Below are 24,305 nucleotides of genomic sequence, written 5' to 3' on the forward strand. Positions count from 1 at the left end.
TCCTCACAGGCTTTGATCCCCTAGCCATGAAACTAGGACCTAGACTATTAAACTTGGTAATTGGATGTTATATGTTTGGTCAATATTGCTTATGGTTATTTGACACTTATTTGACATGTTGGTATTTTGGTTATACCATACTTTGATCTTAGGAATTAATTTAGTATTATGCAAGCTTGGTTATTTGTATACAAATTCTACTTAGGTGATCCAATTTTGATTTAGTATGTTTGTAGGCATGAATTATTGTGTTACAATCTTGTTTTGGCATGTTAAATTTATTAGTATAACTTTTATTGCATGTCGATTTACTTAAGTGCATGTTGAAGCATGTTTGAGTGACCAAATTGGTCAATTTTGGGGGGTTTCTGGGATGAGATATTGAAACCTCAGACTCAAGTATAAGTACCTTTTGAAGAGTATCAATACTTGACTCAAATGTTGCAATGCATTGAAGTTAGTGATCAAATTTTTGAAACAAGAGATGCACGTATCAATACATGGCCTTATAGTATCAGTACATCTCCTAATGTATTTGTACAACCCCTCGAATGTATCGGTACATTGATCTCTAGAGCTAAACTATTTAAATTTTTGTACTTATATTGATACCATAGACTCATGTATCCACACCTAATTCTCTGTTTGTGTATTTTGGGTCCCCGAATATTGTTCCAAAGCTCGTTTAAGTTTATATTTCATCCAAGATAATCTATAAAAGTCCGACATAATCTATGAAAACATTATATTTGAATCTAAAATTGACAAACGTATGAAATGTATGTTTAGGTTGCTCCAATCTTCATTCAGATTGGGTGTAAGATGTTCCAATAGGTGTTATTTGAATAAAAAAATCCTTTTGTAATAATTGTGTTTTAGTAATATGACACCTTTAAAATCACAAAAATGCGACTTCCTTCTCTTAGCTCCTATGTAGTCATAAGACAGATTAACAAATCCAATCGGATTATTGCTCAACAATTGAGAAGGCATTTAAAGTTGAATATGGAGTGGTGTAATAATGCACTGAATCAGCGTCCAACCTGCCTGGAATTCAGAGGTGACTTACAATAGTTATCAAATAACAGTATCACTTGTGTTCTCAGTGGTACTAAATATTATTGATAGGACATACGGAGCTGCTATTGCAATAACAGGGGGACAGCTTGGGAACATCAATTAGAACTGGCATCCAAAATTCAAGGAAAATTGACGTTGCTTCGCCTTCTATTATAATAACCTACTGCGTCTAGAGATAAGAAGTGGGCTAAAATCTTCCAAGGAAAGATTCTGGTCCACTGATACTATTTAGCATTTACAGGACCAAGTTCAAATAATAATTGAGCAAGGCAGGCAGGCATCCATGAAACCTAAATGGGCCGCTGTATTTAAGGATCAGGAGGTTATAATTGTTTCATTAAAATGCTTATATTTTGAGGGCTAAAGAGAAAATTTCCCGTTTAACCCAGCAGGCATTAAGCATAGTTATATTCCGGTTTTAGAAAAAAAAAAATAAACAGGAGTTGACCACTGGATATTTTAATTATAAAAGTTGAAACTAAATTTTTAGTTATCATTCCATTTGAGCCGCCAATCGATTTGTGGGTCTGATATTATGAACCAGAAATGTGGAGGCAAAACAATTATGACTAATGATGAACTCTCTTTATCTGATATATGTTGAGATTATGAACACGAAAGCCAAAAACCAAAAACCAAAAGTAAATAAATAAATACTACAATGATATATGAATATTATAGGATTAGGATATTGTTTGCAGCTCAATTTGCATGCATGAGATCCAAACTCTAAAACCTACTGCACATTACAAGCCAAGCCAGAGATAAGTAGATGATGTATATACCTTGATAAACAAAATTAATAAAAATTTGTATAACCTATGGATTTTCAGAATCTACAGCAAAGGAGTCCCTGCCTCCAACCCCTATGCTTCCGGTAATGTCTCCGATCTGCTTTTGCCATTCTTACTGGACTGCTATTCCATTCAGACTGCAATCTGAATCAAAGGAAACAAGGATTAGTTGGTTATTAACAAACAAGTTAGAAGCAAGAAACAAAATAGATGTAGGTAAATTACATTGGAAAGGCAAAGGATCGCGTGCTCGTTGTGCTGCTATCTGATCTATGAGAGAGACTGCCTGAATATGCTATCGGCCCAGAGTAACTTATTAGACCTGTTACAAGGCCAGTAGCAGAGAAACTAGACTCTCCGTTTCCACATTGAAGATTGTTTGAAGAAGGCTGATCAGCTATGTCTTCAAGCTTGGGTGTATGGCCAGTCTCAAGAGCTTCACGATCAAGATTGTGGCAACCCTCATCTTTGCTGCTCGTCAATGCAGAAGAATCAAAGCCAAATGCGATACTTCGAGCTGCCAGTTTGCTATCATCTGATACCTCATTGACAAGGCTGCTGCTGGTAGCAGGGCTGAACATGGTAGCTTCCCCTTTCACACTGTCCATTTCTTCAGCTACAGAGACCGGGGCAGAAGCAGATAGAATTGTCTCCTTGCAGCTATTGTTTGATTCTTTATCTGCAGAAACCAAAGGAGGCATCACCATGACTTCCTTCTCCTTTGAGTTCTGCGTAGAAGTCAAAATACATCATGTTACTTCCTAAGATGTGAACCCCTAACAGAAAAGTAACTTCAACAATCTGGATACTTATCACTTTCAGATATTCATAGATTCCTAACTTAGGTGGAAAACAAAATTACAATGGTTTTTCTTCTTGTTTCAACTTTTCATACAGAGGGTCTGTTCATTATGGGAAACACATATAATTACTAGAAAACGAGGTGCCTTCGATGCTAAACACAAACATGAATGCAAAAATTAGGGGATGATAAAATATAACCATGCATGTTTCCCTGCATACATTGGTGAATCCATATTGTTATTCCAAGGAATTTCAGCATAGTACATTGGAATTTAGTAACTTTGACCAAGATGAGTTTACCTGAAAACACTGTTGTTTGATTCCATCACTTTTGCAATTGGATGACATAGCTTCGGGTTTCACTGTGCTGAATTCTGGCATGGAAAGCAACTCTCCAAGGGTAAACAACTCTTTGGAGACATCATCTCTGGCCATTTTCATTGTGTCGTCAATCATTTTCCTAGACAGTATCAAATCCTCCGTATCACATTGACTTGGAATTCTGTTTTTAGGCTCATTTTCTTCTAGAGATAAGGAAATATCTTGGGTATATTTATCAGAAATGGTTTTTTTATTAGAATCACGTTCATTATCCTTGTCCATTTGATTTTCTTCTGGATACATGGAACCAGCTTGCATAGATATATCACTCTCCCGTTTTTCTTTCAGCAGCTTACTGTCTTGATCCTCTTCAGAAGGCAGAAAGTTGCAATCACTCTTCTTGTCCACACCACTGTCAAACAAGAACTTGTCCTGAGTTGGAACTCCCTCATCAATACAGATGTCTTTGACGACATGATATGCACTCTCTTTATAGCAAACTACCAATTCGGGCAATGCACATTCCATTACACTTTTGTCCAAATAAAAAACCGAGTCCTGAAATGAACCCATATTCTTCAAAGAATGAGAATTTGGTGGCACGAAATCTCGGGCCTCCATTTCATTACCATTGGAAAAGTCATTTACACTCATAGAACAATTAAGTTTTGATGCTGGCCATCCATCTCCTGTCTTCTCTAGATATAGCATGGGGTCCGTATCTCCATCATTTCCTTTTATATCATGCATTACCCTGTTCATATCATTCTTCACAAATCCTTCTGCATTCAGTCCAACAGAATCCAGAGGCTTCTCTTTGTTTTTGAAAGGTTTAGAGTCTATAAAGGAATACGGCTTTGAGTCACTCTTGAGGCCTACAGTTGAATGGCAAAGCACTTGTTCACTATCTGCAACCAAAACATTCACGAGTTAGTAACATCTGAAAGATGAAAATGTAGACTAACACATTCGAAACCAGGTTAAACATCATATGCAGTCAAATTTTGAAAAAGAAGTGCAGTGATAAACTAAAGCAGAACTGACTTCCAGCAGACAAAGAAAACAGAAAGCAAAGATAACATATACAAACAGAGCGATCGAGATGATGAGAAGGAAAATTAGAAAATATATTATTACCAAGTTTCATGTTTTACATCAATAGGCCTCGTGGTTGCTACGAGTTGATATCTTAAACCACATGGCATTTGTGAACTATTCTGGCCATGAAATGCAGGACAAAGTTAGATCATCATCAACCAACTCAAAATCATCGAAAAATGATTGAATAGAAAACAGCTATTGGCAGTGGCTGACATATAAAAATACAGAGTTGATAAAAAAAGGGTGTAAAGATGAAGCAGCTCATATGATCAATTGAAACTGCCATGTCATAAACGATGGCTTCCACAAACATTTTTCCAAGCATAGAAATATACAAACCGAGCAGCTTTAACACAAAAAGCTAACTGATCTCCAAAGAATAAAATTCAAAAGCAAAGAAACCCAAAGCTAAAATGACCAGTGATGAAAGTAACAAAAACAGATGAGAAGAACTTTGTAAGCAAAGCTTATTTATCATCTTAGAAAACCAACAATTTCCACCAAAATTTGAAGCCCTAAAAAATTCCAATCCACAGTCGGTTACTTCTAGCTAATAATTTATTCAAATATATACAGCAATAACAGAGTAAACCGCAACAATCTGAAGAAACTGATTCATAACCAAAAAATATATTTCTGTTCACCATGAGGAATCTTTTCTTAGTCAGTCCTCAATATACAAAAAGACAAGAGAGGGTTAGAAAAAAAAAAACTTTTTGAAAAGCTTATATGAACTTACAACCACTAAATTATAACTCAAAAGCTTTTAACTGATTTTAAAACCCTAAAAAATGAAACCTTTTTTTACAACAATGCCGCAATATGTTCTGTTTTCTAGCTCTAACCAGATCTAACATGTTATAATATTTTTTATAACAAAAATCCCATATTTTATATAACTCTCAAGCTCAAGAAAACAAAGACGTAAAAACCAAAAGGAGAGAATATCAAAGATGTGAAGCAGATCCCAACAAATACAAGAAACCATGAAAAGAGAAACACATTCATACAAAAAGATAACAGAGTTATTAAAATTACTAAGCTAAATTATAGTTTTACAGTACCTCTTTTTTTTTGGTTCTTCTCTGTTGATTCAGTGCTGGAACTTCCAACAATCTTCACTGTAAAAGCCAAGTGAAAACATAAACAAGGTTGTACATGAAACAAAGGGGACCTTAAGGGTGAGGAAGAGTCTTTGGAGTTTGGGATAGCTCGAAAGGAAACAAAGTAAATAATAGGAATAAAGAAGCTTAAAAAACAAAGCTCTAAACCCCAGCTTTGGGTGTTTTAAGAGGGATTTTCACAACAGATGAAAGAAAGAAAACAGAGATTATTAAGGAAATGAGAGAGTTCTTGTAATTATCCAAAAAAAAACATCGTAATTAAAAGGGTCAAAAGTCAAAAATCTCTACTTCTATGTGCTATTAATGGCCATAGCAAACCAAACAAACGGCTCTATTTGTTTTCCCTGATTATTTATTTTTGGGTTTTTGAGAGAGAACCACCCACGACAAGCCTTTTATTTATTGACTCAGTTTTAGCATTAATTATCCCCAACCTATTTTAGAACTATGTTTAACCACACAGAGAACGCCACTTTACCTGATCAGTTTCTCAGAAATTTAAAAAAAGGAAATTAACATTTTCCTTCCAACCAAACAGCAACAACATCAAGAAGAAGTAAACAAGAAAAAGAAAGCCCCCCAAAACAATTTTTCTCTCCTTTTTCCCTTTCCTTTTGAATTTTTTTAAAATTTTTCGAAGCCGACAAAGGTGTCGGAAATCTCAGCTCTGTTCTTTTAAGTCAACAATTTTGTTTGTCTTGTTTTTCGCCGGAGAAATGAAATCTTCCGTAATCAGTTGTAAAATAAAAAGCCGGCAGAGAAAGTAAAACAAAAAGAAGGGGAAGTTTTAACGTGTATGCGAAACCAGTGAAGATATGATGAAGATGACGATGATTTCGTTCACACGTGTTAAGTTTCTTTAAAAATAACATCTTGACTTGTGAATAGAATAAAATATATTAATATTATATTTGAATAATTAAATTTAAATTCAAAATATTTCTAACCATCTTAAAAGTAAAAAGCTTTCATAAAAAACTTGTTTAATCTATGTAGATTTTAAAATTGAGTAAATTAATTTTTTAATAAAATTAAAATAATTTAATTTATAATTTTTTAAAAGTAAATAATTAAGAACAATTAGTTTATATTAATGTCTTATGTTAATTGTATATAATTTTGATTGGTATAATAATAAAGTTAATATCAATGTTTATATATTTTATTAATTTGATCTTTCTTCTAAAAGAAATAAAAAATTTAATCTTAATATTTACACATTTACATAAATATTACAGATTAAATTAAAATAAAATTTTAAAATGTAAAAATTTTAAAAACTAAATTTATTATACCGTAATTAATTATTTAGAAAGAAAAGTTTTAATGAAAAATGGTTGTTAGGCGGGGCAAGCTACTAACTCTGGACAAACTATGTTGAAAATGTGTGATTTTAGTTCTAATTTTAAATTACAATCAAGTTCCGTTTGATAAAAAAATTTAATGTGTTCGGGATTTATAGCCCACCGTTAAGACTTTTCCTTTCTTGTGTGAGGATTTTATAAGAGACACGTGTATCCATCTTGTGATGAACGTCCAACCTTTATTTTGAAGTGATATTTATTTGGGTGACGAAGCCGATGAATGGTGACGTTTGTAAGATGGTGGAAAAGGCTAAAACTAGGTGGCAACGGATTTCAGGATGTGGAGGTACAATTAGGTACATTTTGGATCCCCCAACTTATTTTTGTTACTATTACGTGTCATTACCTCATTGGTTCACCATATCCTTAGGCAGCCAAGAAAACCAAATATCTTTTTCGGCTAAAAATTATTAAAGAGAAAAAAACCAAGAATTATTAGTAGTAGTAGTATTTATTTTGAGTAGAAAAAAGACAAAAAAAGAAGGGTTGTTTACATTGCAAATGCATGGGGATTGGGGATCTCAAAACATGGAGGGTTTAAAAATACCATAAAATATGGTACTGAATTAACAGTTTCACATGTACCACTACCATTTCTATATTCTATAGGTAACGGTGGTGATATCAATAGTTTTCTGTTTATCATATGCATTTGCACGTAATTCTAAGTGATTGGGATTTGATTAGTAAAATAGTCTAGAAAATGCATTGGATCATTTGAATCTACCGATGTGATTTAATATGTAAGCAACTAATACTAATTTAGGTTTCATTTTCATTTCTTTTGACAGCAAGTAATTCTTCCTCTCAAAAAACTAATCCCCAAGCAAGATGACTGAATTCCCTTTCGTGAAATGGACAAGTGGGCGACAATTTTTGCTGATTTCTGCCTTATTTTCTGATGGGGACTTGGTCGGCCAATGCTGTCGGTTTTTGGCAGCTATTATACTTCCTACATGGCTCCAGGTTTTTTATTTGTTCAAGGAAGAAAATAATCTGAATCGTGAATAAGTATATTGAGATCAGCAATTCTATTCCAAGTCATATATTCAGCACCAACAGTTCGTTCGGAAATATTTCGTTCGGAAATATTTTATTTTCATGTAAATTCAAGTCCAAAAATAATCCATAAGTGTATTAAAATGGGAAGAAAAGTCCATATATGCTTCCAAATCATATGATCCAATGATGCCGATAATGGAGGGTTTTCAGCACTTGGGGTTGGCTCCTGACAGCCAGAGGAATGTCAGCAAATTGTGCAAGTTTCTTAATGGCTAAATCATTTCTGGCCAAGTAGCCCCACATGGAGACTAGAATTAAAGAGATAAAATCGAAGTAGCAAAGTATAAATATTGAACTTCTTTAATTACTCGTATAATTTCATTCATCTATCATCTAGCTTACTACAAATGGATCGAAGTAAAACAAGCCTGGATAAACCCATACAAAGCATGAAGCAATTATGTATAGACGCCGCCTTTTTTGTCAACCATCTCTGCCTATACTGCTCTTCAATTTAACAACCGAAATTTGTCTAGAAGCAGCTGATTAACTATGGTATAGATTTTAAATCAATCTTCTGCATTGACGCTTTTGCTACGGAAAAGTGGTCGATCCAAAAACCGACATCAATCAAATGAAATCATTCGGTTTTCCGATTTTAATGCTCAGCTCACCTAAATATGCAGTTATTGCATTTTTCTGCCAGCCCTTGAAACTCCTGAAATCGGGAATAAGCATCAAGACAAATACTGAAACAGTATCTAAGATGTCAGCAGGAGAAATTATAGCGGATAATAAGTCGCGGCCAAACCGATTGATGATATCAATTGGAACAAATTTAAAGTCTAGACTCCAGATTGTTTACCTCTTGTTTTATTTTATCCCCTTTCTAATTTCTTTCAACAATCTCACTTAGACTCCACTATCTCAAACAGCCACTGATAATTGTTCCAAGTGACCAAAGAAAAATGAAAAATCTAGGAGTCACTATTTGCATTTTTTTACTTTCACAATCCATTGTGAAACGGAGCACTGAGTCCTGGAAACAATTAAGAACCAACACGGTATATGCAAGTTTGCCTATAAGAGACATGCTGTAAAACTTGAAAGCTAGATAGGGAAGGGCACTCAAATTCATTTTTATCACTTTACATACCTAATTTTATTTACTTTATTCTGCCTTTTTAGTTTCCCAATCCAAACTTCAATGGCTCCGGGACACAAGTCAGTATCTGTTGCACAAATTTACCCAGCTAAAACCACTTATGACTGAAAACAAGCAACTCCTGGACACTCGGTCAACTGGTTCCAGCTGTAGCCAAATACTCGGGACATATTTCTAGACAAATACTGCAACATATAACTAAAATCGTAGATGATAGAACCATGAGTTCATGTAAAAAAATTATCGGTTAACTTACTTGTGGTCAAGATGTGCCAAAACTTCCCCACCAGGGAAAGCTGATTTTGTAGCCTCAAATGCAACTTTAATCGATTGTCTCCATGTCCCACCAATACCATCAGTATTTCCGTTCTCTTTTGACTGACTTGGATCTTCCATTGGCAAAGAATATCCTGAAAGCAGGTGGCCCACCCAAACACCTTCTTTCCTGCAGTTAGTAGTTTACAAAAAAAGAAAGTTTATAATTCTTTTCCTAGAAACAGGAGAACACAAAAAACTTAAAAAGGCATGTCAATAAGTTTGGAATCACAGGAGATAACAGGAAGAAAATTCAAGATCTAGAGGTGCATGGCCAATGTAGAAAAAGCTAACGGTAACAATTACTTACATGACTATATCCATATGCCGAGGTGCGTAGTGTCCACCACCAATTCCGAAAAGCACTTTGTTTCTTTCATTCTCCCTTGAGTGTCATGAATTTATAAAACACCAGGTTATATTTCATGAATGAGAAACTCTTTGTTTCCAAAAACCAAACAAAAGAAGGAATAACAGAAAATAAATCAAAATTAAGTGCTTGATTACCAATTAGAGTACCAGGATAGAAATCTCCAAAGATAATTGAGTTTAATAAAAACATATACAGTAAAGGAACAGCAAGAAAAGCTTAATGACTTTTATGTCAGTTATTAGGTCAGTACCTGCCCCAGTTTCCGACTGCAGCACCACCTCCGAGCCCAAGTCCTTCCCAAACTAACTTTAAGCACAAACAGAAAAAGTTAGGGAATGAAGCCTTCACTTCCAATAATCTATCTAATCTCCCTAGTGCCACAAATTAGGTTCACGTTTAAAGTAGCAAAAGTTTATCCATGTTCAACCATCAAGTTTTTTGTATCATCTAAGTTGGGATGTTAAAAATAAAACTGAACACGAATAACAACAACAATAGAGGAAAGATAACAAATGGGCTGTGCTAATGAAAATTTCTTGGAAGAAAAAATATGATAAACGTATACTCAACTAGAGCAATGACTTTGGCAGCATCTTGCCTCTTCCAGTACTCATCTGTGCTGCCTAAAACAACAAAAAGAAAGCATATTAAGCACAGAGAAAAAGGAAAATAATTAAATTCTAGGAACACCAGCAGAAATCCATATGACACAAAGCTAAGTACTAATTGCTATCAGCACCAAGCAGACAAAAAATTGTGTCACAGAATTAAACGGCATAAAAACTCTTCCAGATGCAATCAAGTAACCATGGAAACTACTGTGTTCTTCATTCTGGTAGCAATTTATTTAAAAGCAAAATAGTCACATGATAAGCATAACGCAAATGATGACCTAAAACTCGATCACTGACTATGAATAAAAATGAAATGCATGATTGATAATATCAGTTGAGGGGAATGTTCACCTCAATGAAGTAGTACATAAAGGAAAAATGAATAAAATCCATATCCATATATCAATTTAACAGCTCAATTTGTGTAAATGTATAGGTATACTAGCCACATAATTTATCTCTAAACAACAATCCAAACTGAATTGTCAAAGATTCACCATATTAACCGCCTTAAGGAAACCTCAAATTGCTAATCACATAAAGATTTTTATCCCAACTTTGTAAAACGAAATGCAAAATCCATCCCATCCCATGTCAACCAAGATAGTAGCTTTTCCATTTATTTATTCACTATTGATTTTTGTTTCCAAATTAAATTTCCTACAAGAAATTATTTAACAGCAGTGGATTACCAATCTCAAGGAACAGAGTTGGTTTGGTTGTTATAGGTCCATGATGTGTACCCTCCAAAGTTATCTACAGCCAAATTTAAAAATAGTATTAGTAAGAGAGAAAGGGAAAAAGAAATTGTACTAGTAATAATCATTAATTAAAATGACCTCAAATTCAGGAACCAAATTATGAGACTGGGCAAGTTTCTTCAAAAGCCTAAGCCAGGGCCCTATCCTAGGGTCAGGTGGCGCAGCCCAGCCAGGCCTTCCACCCTGTGGCGGAACATCTCCTTCGCGCAAATGAGGCACCCCTACATTTCAAATAATCAGAAAGTAACAAATATTTGATTTAATCTGAAGAATTTGTTTTAGAAAAATAAAGGATACCAATTGGGTGAACGGTGAGAGCAGGGCGGTTGGAAACAGCGGTGTGTTTGCTGAAGAAAATAACCTCATCGACAGCCTCGCCGGTAGCTTCCTCCCAACGGCGATCCAAATCGTCCTCTTCGACAATGCCTTTGTCGTGTTGAAGAAATCGCACATTTTTATTAGCAAAACTTTTGATTCCCTAAAGAAAGAAATGAATAAAAATTAAAAGAATTGTAGAATTAAGATGTGTAATGTCGATGGCAGTAAATTAATTAAGGACCTGTTGCAATAAAGAGGGAGCAGGCACGGGGAGCCAACCGGGCATGGCCAAGAGGGCGTAGGCTGGATTGATTGAGGCCGGATCGCTCGTTGTAGCTACTACTATCGTCACCATTTCAGCTTTCCTTTTGCGTCGAAATTATGTCTGATTAAAAAAAATTTTATGGTATTTAAAGTACTGAAATTCCGTGTTCTATTTTCTGGCTAGCCCACAGGTTTCGCCAAGCCTACGGGTTTTGACGAGACAGGCACGCGTGAATGTATTTGTTAGCGGGACTGAACCCATCATACGATGATTCAAGCTTTCAAGCATCCAGTTGCCGGTTTTTTTTTTTTTTACCCGTTTAACCTAAAAAAAATTTAAATGTTTATAAAAATAATTTTAATTTAAAAATATTCACCAAAATAACATAAAATTAACAGTTGATTTGAATTTTAGGAATTTAATAGTCAGCACTACCATGTGTTTTGGCCCCATCATCACCTAATAATTGTGTCAGATTTTAAAAAAATAATTTTTTTTGATTCTAGAACCAAATAGCCGGCACTAGGATATTTCTTTTAAATCGTATCATACTGGTATACAAGTATACCACTATTTGAAAAAAATTTTGATTCTGGCCATGTAATGACCTGCTCCAAAGATATTTAAAAAAAAAAATTAGTGTTAGCCAGTAGATGACCGGCACCAAGTACATTCTTTGAGTCTTAAGGCAATTTTTTTTTTTTTACTTTGAGACACTGATGGCTGGCACCAGTGTCAATTTAAAAAAAATTTAGGTGCTGACCAGTAGATGGCCGACACCAGGTACATTTTTCGGGTCCCAAGGTCTTTTCTTTTTTACTTTGGGATACTGATGGTCAGCACACCAAGTACATTTTTTGGGTCCTAATGTAATTTTTTTTTACTTTGGGACACTCATAGTCGATACTAGTGTCCCAAAGTAAGAAAAAAAAATTTGATTGCTAGCCAGTAAATGGTTGACACCAAGTACATTTTTTGGGTCCCAATATAATTTTTTTTTTTTTTACTTTGGGACACTAATAGCCGACACCAGTATCCCAAAGTAAGAAAAAAATTTTGAATGCTGGCCAGTAAATAGTTGGCACCAAGTATATTTTTTTGGTCCCAATGTAATTTTTTTTACTTTGGGACACTAATGGCCAGCACTACCTTTTTCAGGTCCCAAAAATATTTTTTTTTTGTTTTGGGACACTGATAGTTGGCACCAATTTATCACATTAAAAAAATTATTTTTTCTTATTTTTGAACATTGATAGCCAGCACCAAGTATTAAAAAATTAGTTTTCTTAATTTTGGGAATCAGATGGCCGGCACCAAATTTATCAGATATATATAGAAGTGTTTTGTCTTCCATTTGAGTTTTTGTTTGCTTTTTTATTTGCTTTATTAGTTGAAAATCGAGATTAAAAATATTAATATTTTCTTTGTTGAAAAGGAAGCAAAAATTTTTTAAGGTGAGTTCCCAAATTTTGTTTGTTTATGTTCATTTCGATGGAGAAATGATAAATACAACTGAAGAAGGCCGTGTATTTCAAAGTCAAAAAAAATATGAATGAGATTCAACAAGCGTGTTTCGCTGGCAAATTTAAAATAAAAAATCAGTACAAAGATAGCAACCTGCTACGGAAAGAAAATGTTGACACTGTTTTACAAATTTCCAGTTTCAACAGATCCGCTCAAGTTCTCAGAATTGAGCTTGAAGATGATGATGATGATGATCCAGTGACAATGATAGCCATTTATTGCCCCTTGAGATAGAAAATCTGAAGATAGCTGAATTGGATCTCATTCAAGTTGTAATTCCAACAAGTCAGCGTTCTAGAATTGATTTTGATCTTAACGTCTCCTGGGAAGATCAGTCAGGTTGTGGACGATCAAAGCCAACTCTTGAAAATCCAAACACCGGTAGATGTTTGTATAACATCTCAAACTTGTATACTCGTCTAGAGATCCATCTAGAGGTGTTAGCCACCATAGATGTAACAACCCAATTTTCAGTGGTGTCGAAAACAGTGATTCAAGATCACTAAATCCGGCAAGTGAGTTTGAAAATTTTATTATTATTTAATAATTATGAGTCAATTGTGATTTTAAAAATATTCTTGAATTAGTGAATTTTGTGAGTTAAAAGAATTATTATGTCAATTAGTCTCGAAAATGAGGTATCGAGACCTTGATTTCATAAACCTAGTCCTAAATATTTTTATAAATATTTACGGAGTGTCATTGAGTTGGTATTAAAGTTTCGTTAGGAAATTTTAACGTTTCGATAGTCAATTAATTAAAAAGGACTAAATTGAAAAAGGGGTGCAAAACTTGTTAAAATGATTAAATAGCTTAAGAGGTAATTAAGAGAGGACCAAATAGGCAATTATGCACTTATTATAAGGCTGGACGGCATGTGTGTCCAAGAAATAACAAAAATTAGGGTGAACAATAGGGTAAAATTGGAAATTTTGTAAAATTAAGCTTAGAAATTGAATTTTCATGAGAATTCTAGATATTTTTCTTCTAAAACTTTAGAAATACACCATAGAAGAGTTCCTATAAGCTGGTTTTTCATATTTTTTTTCTACAAGTGAGTTCAATTTTGCCTTTTTCTTGTATTTTTTATGTTTTTAAGACTTTTACAATTAGGTCCAACTATCTATTTTATTAGTTTTTAATTTTATGAGTACTTTTTAAAGTTACCATTGATGAGTGCTAAATATTTATGATGAATTAACATGAATTTGAAGCTTTAATTTTATTATATGATGATTTTTTAAGTGAATTTGATAGATATTGATTTTAGGACTAAATTGTGAAGAATTTAAGAATTAGGGATTTTATCTAAAGTTTTATATATCAAAGGCTGTAAAATATCCTAGAATAATTAGATAAATTTCCAATTTAGAAAAATTAGCTTATTTGATAGGCTAATTAATGGGGGACTAAATTGGAAAAACTATAAAATTTGGGGTAATTGTATAATTTCAAAAATTGAAGGGTATAAAATTGTGAAGCGAATTAGAATTGAATTATATGTGCTAATTCTATATATTTTAGATCAAGAGTCTGATGATAAATGAGAAAAAGGAAAATTAGCTGAATAGTCCTCAAACTACTACAAATTCCACAATTCAGCCCAGGTAAGTTCGTATGGTTAAAATTTAATATTAAATATTAAATTAATGAATGGTATTATGTATTTATTCATATTTTTTTTGTTTAAAATAAAATTATTTTAAAAGTTATGAAATTGAATGGAATGTTCGAAGTAAACGGAACGCAGGATTGAGTACAATTGTTCAGTGTAAAAAGGGGAATTGACGGCAAAATTACCCAAGTAAACTGAGGTTCAGCCTTTGTTGCGAACACTCATGTTTGCTTTCCGTTTAGCTCTTTTAAGCTTCAGTTTAACCCTTATGGGTTCTCGTTTAGCTTTTTTGAGCTTTAGTTTAACCCTTATGAGTTTCCGTTCAACTCATATGAGTTTATGTTCAACCCTGTGGGTTTCCGTTCAGCTCCTATAAGCTTCTGTTCAACCCTATGGGCTTCCGTTAGCACTTATGTGCTTCTATTCAGCTATCAGGCTTCTGTTTACAGTGTACTCATATCTGTAAGATGTTCATTAGTCTGACAAAGGTTGATAATTCAGTAAGTGATATTTGATACTAATGGTTGAAGACTCAATTATATTGTTGATTCTGATATGAAATAAGTGAATTCATCAATTGAAGTAGTGATTGACAAGAAATTTATATTGAATGCTTTATTTAAATGAGTTGTTTTAATATGTATGGTAAGATTTATGTTTAAAGCCAACGAACTTACTAAGCTTCATTAAGCTTACTTGTGTTGTTCAATGTTCTTTGCAGATTTTTAAAAAGTTCAGAGGATTGGGTCAACGCATCAGGTCACACTATCCAGATTAATCTAGTAGATTTTGTTTTACATTTTATGGTTTATATGACATGTATAAGGATGGATTGAAAAGTGCTAAACTTGAAGTATAATTATGAATGACAATTATATATATGTGTGTGTTTGTGAGTATATTATTAAGATTAGGTTTTGGTAAATCAATGAATGAAATTAGTTTGGCAAATTTAGACAATTGATCTTTGTGTTAACATATTATGTTAATATACATGTTTTGACTTGAATTGGTTGCTTGGTTGAAATATATTAGTGTGTTTCAATGTTGTTTGCAGGTGAATAATAATCGGGTGAGAAAAGTGGCCTTAAAATGACCTATTTTCGTCCACACGGGCGTTTGTCTCAGCCGTGTGTGACACACAGCCTGGCACATGGGCGTATAGTTTGACTGTGTACGTGTTCCATGCACCTTAAAATTTCAAAATAGAATGCCCAGGTTTTTGCACACGGCCTAGCACATGGGCGTGTGGTTGGCCGTGTGACCCAAGTCAGTAGCTACCCTAAATTGGGCATGAGTTAGTACACGACCGTATGCCTCACATCGAATGCCCACACTGTCTAAGACATGGGCATGTCTTTAGGCCGTGTGAGCCACACGGGCGTGTGTCCCCTGTTTCTAAGGAAAATTTTGACATTTCGCTAAATATTTCCTAAGTGTTCGGTTTAGTCTCAACTCACTTCTAAAGTGTATTTTGGGCCTTGAAGGCCCATATAAGGGACAATATGAGTATTATATGAATAGTTTTTATATGTATACTAAATGTTATGAGATGATTGTGTTTGATTTCGAAAAGGTCCGGTAATACTTCATAACCCTATTCTGGTGACAGATAAGGGTTAGAGTGTATTACAATAGAAGATGATGATGAAGGGTCCGAAAATGATTTTCAGTCCCACCATGATCCCAACAATGATTTTAGTGACCCCAATTTGGATGACATCCCTGAAGACATAGGCGAGGAAGGCTCGATGGAGGGTGAAAATGCAAACCCCCATTCGGCTGAGAACACAGGACCTGGTATAGTTATAAGAAATAATTCAAGGTCCTTCATGACCGACATGGATCCTAATGCGACTCTTGCACACGAGTTCCTGAAATATACAAACATTGTACCTACTTACCTACTTGATGATGAATTCGACGATGAAGAGTTGTTCGTAGGACAACAATTCGATAACAAAAAAGACTGTTTACATGCTATAAAAAAACTTAGCTTGAAGTTAGGTGTGGATTATAAAGTAACGAAGTCGACGCATTTTTTGTACGTATGAGAATGTTGGAAAGCCTCAATTGGTTGTAACTAGCGTGTTCGAGCCGTGTTAATATAGCGGACACAAATGTAGATGATAAGGAAACTAAAAGGTCCACACACATACAGGTCTACTCGTATGTCGCAAGACCTTTGAAAGTTAGATGCAAAAACTATATGCAACTACATCATCCCTTTGGTGAAAGAGTCGTCCACCATTCAGGTGTCAGTCCTTATTGCAGACATGCAAGCTCGATTCAAGTATAATGTGTCTACCAAGAGTCATGATGGACAAAGCAAATGGTGATGCGAGAGTTGTATGATGACTGGGATGCATCATACAACGAGGTTCAAGGATGGATAGTCGGGATTCTGGAGTATGTGCTCGAGACAGTGACTGATTTGTAAACACTGTCGTATAAAGGCCTGGACGGGGAGATACAATAGGGGAAACAAGTTTTTCACTGATTTTTTAGGATGTTCGAGCCGTGTGTTAGGGCCTTTCCTCACTACAAGCCGATAGTGCAGGTGGACAGGACCTGGTTGTATGGAAAATGTACACAAATCCTCCTGATTGCTTTTGCATAAGACGATAATTGAAATGTACTTCTAATCGCTTTTACCATTATGGAGCGTGAATGCTTTGAGTCTTCGGAATTTTTCTTCAGAAATCTGCGAAGGCACATTGTCAGAGAAGATAACATTTTCCTTATATTAGATAAATCAAGAGGATTACTTGCTGCGATAAGGCGATCGGAGGTTCCGTGAAGGTCTGTTTATTGCATCTGGCACATCGCGGCAAACTTCCACAGAGATTATAATAATAAAGATTGGAAAAAAGAACTCGTAAGTTAGAATCGCTTATAAGTTTTTTGAAAAAATATTGTTTTTATTTATTTCAAAAATTCCTTTTCAAATTTTTTTCAGCTTGTAAATTTTAAAAATATTGATTCCAAATTGTATATGCAGTTCATGAGTTAGAACCGCGAAGATTCAAGAACAGGTTTAGGAGGCTTGAATCTCAGATGTCATCTTTACTAACAGATCTCCGGACATGGTTGGGTAGCATGGAAAACCAGCAATAGACTCAAAGTTAAGATGAGGGTTTTCGATATGGGCACATGACGACCAACCTGGTAAAGGCAGTCAACTCTGTATTGAGACGCATACGTCATTTGCTGATTTCTATTATTTTCTCGGCAACATTCTATAAGTTGGCTACATTGATGCCTAGGATGGGGTTGAGATAAGCTAAGCAGATCGAGGCTGGGCATGTGTACGTTGAGGCAATCCAAAAGGCCAAAGTGGTAAATAGTCGAAGCACAAATAATGAAAACATAATTGTATTTGCGCAACTTGGAGACTTTCTGAGTTCAAGAGTATATCGGTGGTCGTTCGGGTTTTCCACCTAGGTCGTACGCAATTGATCTGCGAAACAGGCGATGCGAGTGTGGGATATTTCATACTCTTCGATATCCGTGTGTGCATGTTTATGCGGCGTGTGCGAGAGCAAACTTAAATGTTGAACAATTCATAGACGAGATCTACACGTTGCAACGCACATTGATTATAGGGGGAACGAATTTCCTATAATCTCTGCTGTTTCAAACTGGAAAGTTCCACCACTTGCTTTCGAGATGGTGCCTGACTGTAGTCTCCGTAGGCATCTTAAAGGTCGACCACAATCGACGAGAATTCAAAATGACATGGACGTCAGAGAGACAGGCGAACCCAAACTGTGCACTGTGTGTCGAATATCCGGATACAACCGATCAACTTGCCCATATCGTGTCTATGTTTCCGTTAAATTGTCTCGTAACGTCGGACTCGAAGATGACGAATGATATATTATTAGGCCCATGTTCAGCTAAAAACATTGTAAAAATATAAAAAAAAATTATACAAATGATATACTTTATTCAAATTATACAATTGATTAATTATAATTATTAACACATATTTTTCTTATTCCTAATTTAAAGCACATTAAATTATAATACAATATACATACATATTTATTTTAAAACACATTAAATTATAATAGAATATACATAAATATTTAATTTAAAACACATTAAATGAAATAAATTACAATGAGAGAAAATTAATATGAAAAAATAAATTAAAATAGAAAGAAAGATAATTTAAATGAAATGAGAAAAAAATTAAATTTATTTCCACCATTGGAGAACACCGAAATTGATTCTACCTCGATCCTCGATCCCGAGTCCCAATATAAAGTATCCGGCTCATCATCATACCACCTGGAGCTCGAGCTCGAGCCCTAATTTTCTTCATCGTTCGAGGATATTTTTGGTGGCGACCTCGAGCCTCAACATTCGACACGGTCCGGATCATTCTTATACCACTCGGAGCTCGATCGGAAGCACGTACACCTATTACTGAGGATATTTTTTCATTGGCACCTCCGGTCACGCAATACCCCTTAACTCCCGATTATGGTGTATATGATTATATTACTTTTCTAAGTATACCAGAAGCCAGATAGAGTAACTATCAAACGCCTCAGCAAGGTGAACGACATCACCAACCGAGGCAGCTGGATCATTACACGCTAGCGCCGGGGACGTCGTCGAGATCACGACAATTTTGATTTTTATCTGTAAATATTTACTTTATTTTTTAATTATTATGTTTTTAATATTAATTTGATTTCTCTAAAATAATTATTTGTTTGAATAAATGACTTTGAAATATTTAATAAAAAATATACAATTCGAATAAGTAATAGTACACAACAAATTAAATTTACAAATACAATAAAATACAAACATTCTACAATATTAATACACAAAAATATAAAATTCAAACAAAAATAATATTCACTAAATTAAATTTAAACAATCAACAAACTACAAACAGATGGGTAAAATTAATATATGAAAATTTTAAATTCAAACTACATATAATACAGACTAAATTAAATTTAAACACCCAACAAACTACAAACAGATGGATAAAATTAGTGCACGAAATTTTTAAATTCAAACTATATATAATATAGATTAAATTAAATTTAAACATCCAACAAACTACAACAGATGGGTAAAATTAATACGAAAATTTTAAATTCAAGCTACATATAATACAGACTAAATTAAATTTACAGATACAAAAATACAAACATTTTAAGAAATTAATACACGAAAATATAAAATGAAACCTTAAATCCTAAACAACTACATTAAATTTACAGATATAAAAAATACAAACATTTTAAAGAAATAATACAATTATTTTAAATAGTAGTTTCTTCACAATTAGTCGCCTTCTACTTGAATCAGGTCTACGTTGCATTAGTACCCCACTTATAAGTTGCAGAATAGACGCTTTTGCACCATAGATAATATCCATCTGCGTTGGACATCTCGGTTAGCCATTTATGGCGTAGAAAGTCATCCAACCCTTAATGGCATAACCTTTAAGGTTCATGACAGTATATAATTCAACTTTGTTAAAACATGACAGTATATAATTCAACCCCGAAATTTGGTTGTACACTACGAAAAACTCTCATCTACAATCCACTACAAAAAACTCATTTGATGATATACTACAAAACAATCTCATTTTGATGGCCCTCTCAAAACAAAATTTTCTCATTCATTTACACTATCAGAACCCAAACCACCCACTATATATAAGGTTTGATGCCAGCCATTGGTGTCCCAAAGTAAACCTTGGGACCCAAAAAATGTACTTGGTGCCGGTCATTTACTGGCTAACACTCAATTTTTTTTTTTACTTTGGGACACTAGTGTCAACCATCATTGTCCCAAAGTAAAAAAAATTGCCTTGGGACCCGAAAAATGTACCTAGTGCCGGCCATCTATTGGCCAACACCAAAAATTTTTTTTAATTGACACTAGTGTCGGCCATCAAAGTCCAAAAGTAAAAAAAAAAAATTGCCTTGGGACCTGAAAAATATACCTAGTGCCGGCCATCTACTAGTCAGCACCCAAAATTTTTTTTTTAAATGACTCTGGTGCTGACCATTACATGGCCAGAACCAAAATTTTTTTTCAAATACCGATATATTTGTATACCAGTATGATACGATTTAAAAAAAACCTTGGTGCCGGCCATTGGGTTCCCAAACTCAAAAAAAATCATTTTTTTAAAGCCTGACAAAATTATCAAGTAATGATGGGGCCAAAACACAAGGTGGTGCCGGCCATTGGGTTCCCAAAATCCAAATCTACTGTTCATTTCAGGTCATTTTGATAAATGTTTTTGAACCAAAGTTATTTTTGTAAATATTAAATTTTTTGAGTTAGATGAGTAAAATAGCTTTTTTTTTTCTTTCTTAATACCACGTTTGAGCTAAATTATCTCTTTTTATTTTTTTTAGTTTGATCCTTATACTTTATTTTTATTATCAACTTTACCCTTATACTTTCATCTCCTTAATCCCCGTTACGCTAGCCCAAATTTCCATTAAAAAAATTAAAGTAACCAATGACACACTGCCATGAGTTAAGAAAAGGAAAAAAATACTTGAAAATGTTTTAAAATATAAAAATCCCAAAACCATAAAAAATCAAAAAGTCCTAAAATAATCTTAAATTTTAGAAAATTTAAAATAAAAATTCATTCTCTATTTTTGAAAATTATAAAAATTTAAAATTATAAGCATGTAAAACATAAAAAATAAAAAATTCATAAAATTTTAAATATATATTGGAAATTTTAGATTTTTAAGAATTTTTAGAATATTATGAACTTTTTAGAATTTTATGGTATTTTTCCTTGAAAAATCTTAAAATTCCTTTAAGAATTCTAAAAAGAATTCATAGTAATCTTAATATTTCAAAAACCTAAAATTCAAAATTCAAAATTTATTTATTCTTTTTATGTTTTGCATACTTATAATCTTAATTTTTTTATAATTTTCAAAAATAGTTTATGATTTTTTTAGTTTTTCTTTATAAATTTTTAGTTCAAATATTTTGGGGCCTTTTTTGGATTTTTTAATTTTAAATTTTTTTCATTTTTGTATCTTTTAACATTTTTAAGTGATTTTTTTGACATGTAGCAACGTGTTATTGGTTGGTTTAATTTTTTAACAAAACTTTGGGTTGGTAACAAGATGAACGGAATGAAAATATAAAGGTCAAACTAAAAAAAAATAAAGTACAAAGGTCAAACTGACAATAAAACAGTACAGGTACCAAAGTGATAATTTTGTAACACCCTCATACCCGACCCAATCACCGAGTCAAGATATTGGAATACTACTTTTGTTACCGAAGCAACGAAAATTTAAATTCAATTAATTTTATCATTCCATTCGAGTTATTAGGATCATCATACATTTCTAACACAATTCAAAATAATATCTAAATTTTATACGAGCTTCTGACAACTCCATTAATAGTCTACGATTGATCAGGGAATAAGTTGTGAAATTTCTAAAGTTTCAGGCTGACGTCGCAACGTTGGGGGTTCCATGTTGCGATGTCACTTACTATCTTATGTCGTCACGATGTGGTAATTTCGACATCGCAACGTGCACTCTGTTTTTACAAATTTTCCATTACTTCAATTTTCATCACCTAAAACCCTGATCAAATATCGAATTCCAACCAATTTAACCAATATATCATTCATATAAGCTCAATTCCAATATCATTAAACACATAATTCATCAAAAATTCATTCAATTATGACTAAGTTTATAAGATTAGCAAGAGTTTCAAGTTCTACAAAAAGATCCATTAAAAGACTTATATTCACAATGAGACTTTACCTATGTACATGTCATAACTAGCACCAATATTTTCAAACCATACTTTCTTCCAAGGTTGGGAAGTGATGAGATGAGTTGACGTCGATTCTCCACTCTGGCACTTCAAGTCTAACCTTTATCTATGCTTTAGAAAATAACGTGTTAAGCTTATGACAACTTAGTAAGTACTTCAAAAATTAAAGTTTCTATTTAAAAAGTAAAATTAATGTTAGAATATGAATAATTTCATAAAGCCAATACTAATAAATAAGGATCAATTCACAAAGCTTAATAACTTACTGGATTTATTGACAATTTTCTCTTACTACGTTTTACTTGAATATCCCATTGTAGACTAAAAAGAACATACATGATATATGAAATAGTCACAGTATTGCACCAAAGTGCCATTTTCATTTGCACTGAAGTGCCACATTTCAATTGCACTGAAGTGCCACATTTCATGTCACACCCCAAAATTGGAAAATCCAATTGAGAGTGAGTAATGCATGTTAATTCTATTTTAGCGCACAATGATAGCATGATCCGCCACTCGGCTGGTTGGTTGGCGAGATAGAGTTTTGGTGCACTGTGATAGCATGATCCATCTAATGGTAGTATCTAAGGATTTAATTCCAGAGTAACTTTAAGTGAAAAAAAAGTTCACCCCAAAGTTTTGGTTAAGCCAAAAGACCTACCAAGTTTATGAGAGAGTGGTATGAGACTTAATTGTCTTTAAGACCACACCATACGTGAGTTACTGCCAAAGTGTAATACGTTTGGTTTGCTTGAATAATGCTTAAGTTAATTCTTGCAACAAGTTTACTTAGGAGTTGTTGGGGCTCTGTAGCGACACAAGCAGAGAGTAGAAAAGAGTAGTGAGATGCATGAAACATTGTTTATACGTTAAAGCAAGCCAACTAAATAAATCATCACAGTAGCATGTTTAACCATCATTCAAAAAGAGTCAATTGGATTGAATTGACCCTCTTCATGAATGGTCAAACTATAGCAAAGATCTTCATCGACTTTTCTTTACCTACCCCTAAATTTTGGGGTAAAATCTAGGATTTAGGTTAGATAAAGTTGATTTTCCACAAATCAATGTGGCAAATTAGGCTTTTTTGACGAATTTAAGGAGCTTTTTCTCAAGAAAAATAAAGTTTTTTATAACACCCTAACCTGTATCCGTCACCGGAATAGGGTTATGGAGCATTACCATCAAACCGTAACATAAGAACATACTTTTCCTAACATTAATATAATCATAGCATAAATCATTCATTCACATGCTTATCGTCCCTTAATCAATCCATCAAGGCCTTAAAAACACTTTAAAAATGATTCGGGACTAAATAAAAAAAATTGAAACATTGAGGAAAAAGTTAGAAAAATTTAAACTGTAGCGGTTAGAAAAATTTAAACTGCAGCGGTTACACGACCGTGTGACTCACATGGCTGAGACACATGCCTATGTCTCAGGCTGTGTAACAATCGAAATAGGGACACACTGCTGTGTCCCAGCCCGTGTCCGTACCTGTGTAACTCTTTGACTTAAGTCACACGGCCAAGCCACACGGCCAAGCCACACGCCCATGTGTCCGTGGAACCTTCGAAATGGCATCACACGCCCGTGTGCCAGGCCGTGTAATTCGAAATGCAACCCTTAAAACCTACAAGGGCACATGGCTATGACACATGTATGTGTCTAAGGCCGTGTAGACAAGAAAGTGGCCAAAATCAAGCCATTTCTTTCATCCATTCAAGCATGAACCTACAAACAACTTGCATATTTAATGAAGACCTTAAGACATACAAAATCATGAATAATAATACCAATTCAATAAACTATTTAACCATCCAACCAATATGCCATATAGGCACCTCAAACATAAATAATCGAATATACCTAACCATAAGCATAATTGACCATATTCATACCTATACACATAGCTTATAACCATTTTAAAGCATAGACTAACAT

The 24,305-nt window shown here is 33.9% G+C and overlaps 2 protein-coding genes across 5 annotated transcripts; both read right to left on the minus strand.

The window, feature by feature from the left end:
• Positions 1–1,643: 1,643 nt before the first annotated feature.
• LOC108476949 (uncharacterized) lies at positions 1,644–6,087 on the minus strand. 4 transcript variants are annotated; one of them, XM_053025687.1, is made up of 6 exons: positions 5,703–6,087; positions 5,165–5,221; positions 4,137–4,211; positions 2,979–3,907; positions 2,100–2,602; positions 1,644–2,018 (listed from the first exon to the last, which is right to left on the minus strand). In XM_053025687.1, exons 3-6 carry the CDS (start codon positions 4,144–4,146, stop codon positions 1,910–1,912), a joined length of 1,551 nt encoding a protein of 516 aa, XP_052881647.1. In that variant the 5' UTR covers positions 4,147–4,211; positions 5,165–5,221; positions 5,703–6,087; the 3' UTR covers positions 1,644–1,909. The 4 variants fall into 4 exon arrangements, with proteins under 4 accessions (XP_052881647.1, XP_017634823.1, XP_017634825.1 ...); XM_017779334.2 differs by having other exon boundaries at positions 4,137–4,216; XM_017779336.2 differs by lacking the exon at positions 4,137–4,211.
• Positions 6,088–7,946: 1,859 nt separating this feature from the next.
• On the minus strand, positions 7,947–11,654 carry LOC108476733 (D-aminoacyl-tRNA deacylase). The gene is made up of 9 exons (XM_017779022.2): positions 11,378–11,654; positions 11,116–11,296; positions 10,897–11,039; positions 10,750–10,813; positions 10,014–10,066; positions 9,694–9,749; positions 9,381–9,455; positions 9,012–9,200; positions 7,947–8,308 (listed from the first exon to the last, which is right to left on the minus strand). The coding sequence occupies exons 1-9, from the start codon at positions 11,489–11,491 to the stop codon at positions 8,221–8,223; spliced, it is 963 nt and encodes a 320-aa protein (XP_017634511.1). The 5' UTR covers positions 11,492–11,654; the 3' UTR covers positions 7,947–8,220.
• Positions 11,655–24,305: the final 12,651 nt, after the last annotated feature.

The sequence above is a fragment of the Gossypium arboreum genome, chromosome 3 (genome assembly GCF_025698485.1).
Source record: "Gossypium arboreum isolate Shixiya-1 chromosome 3, ASM2569848v2, whole genome shotgun sequence".
NCBI classification, from domain to species: Eukaryota; Viridiplantae; Streptophyta; class Magnoliopsida; order Malvales; family Malvaceae; genus Gossypium; species Gossypium arboreum.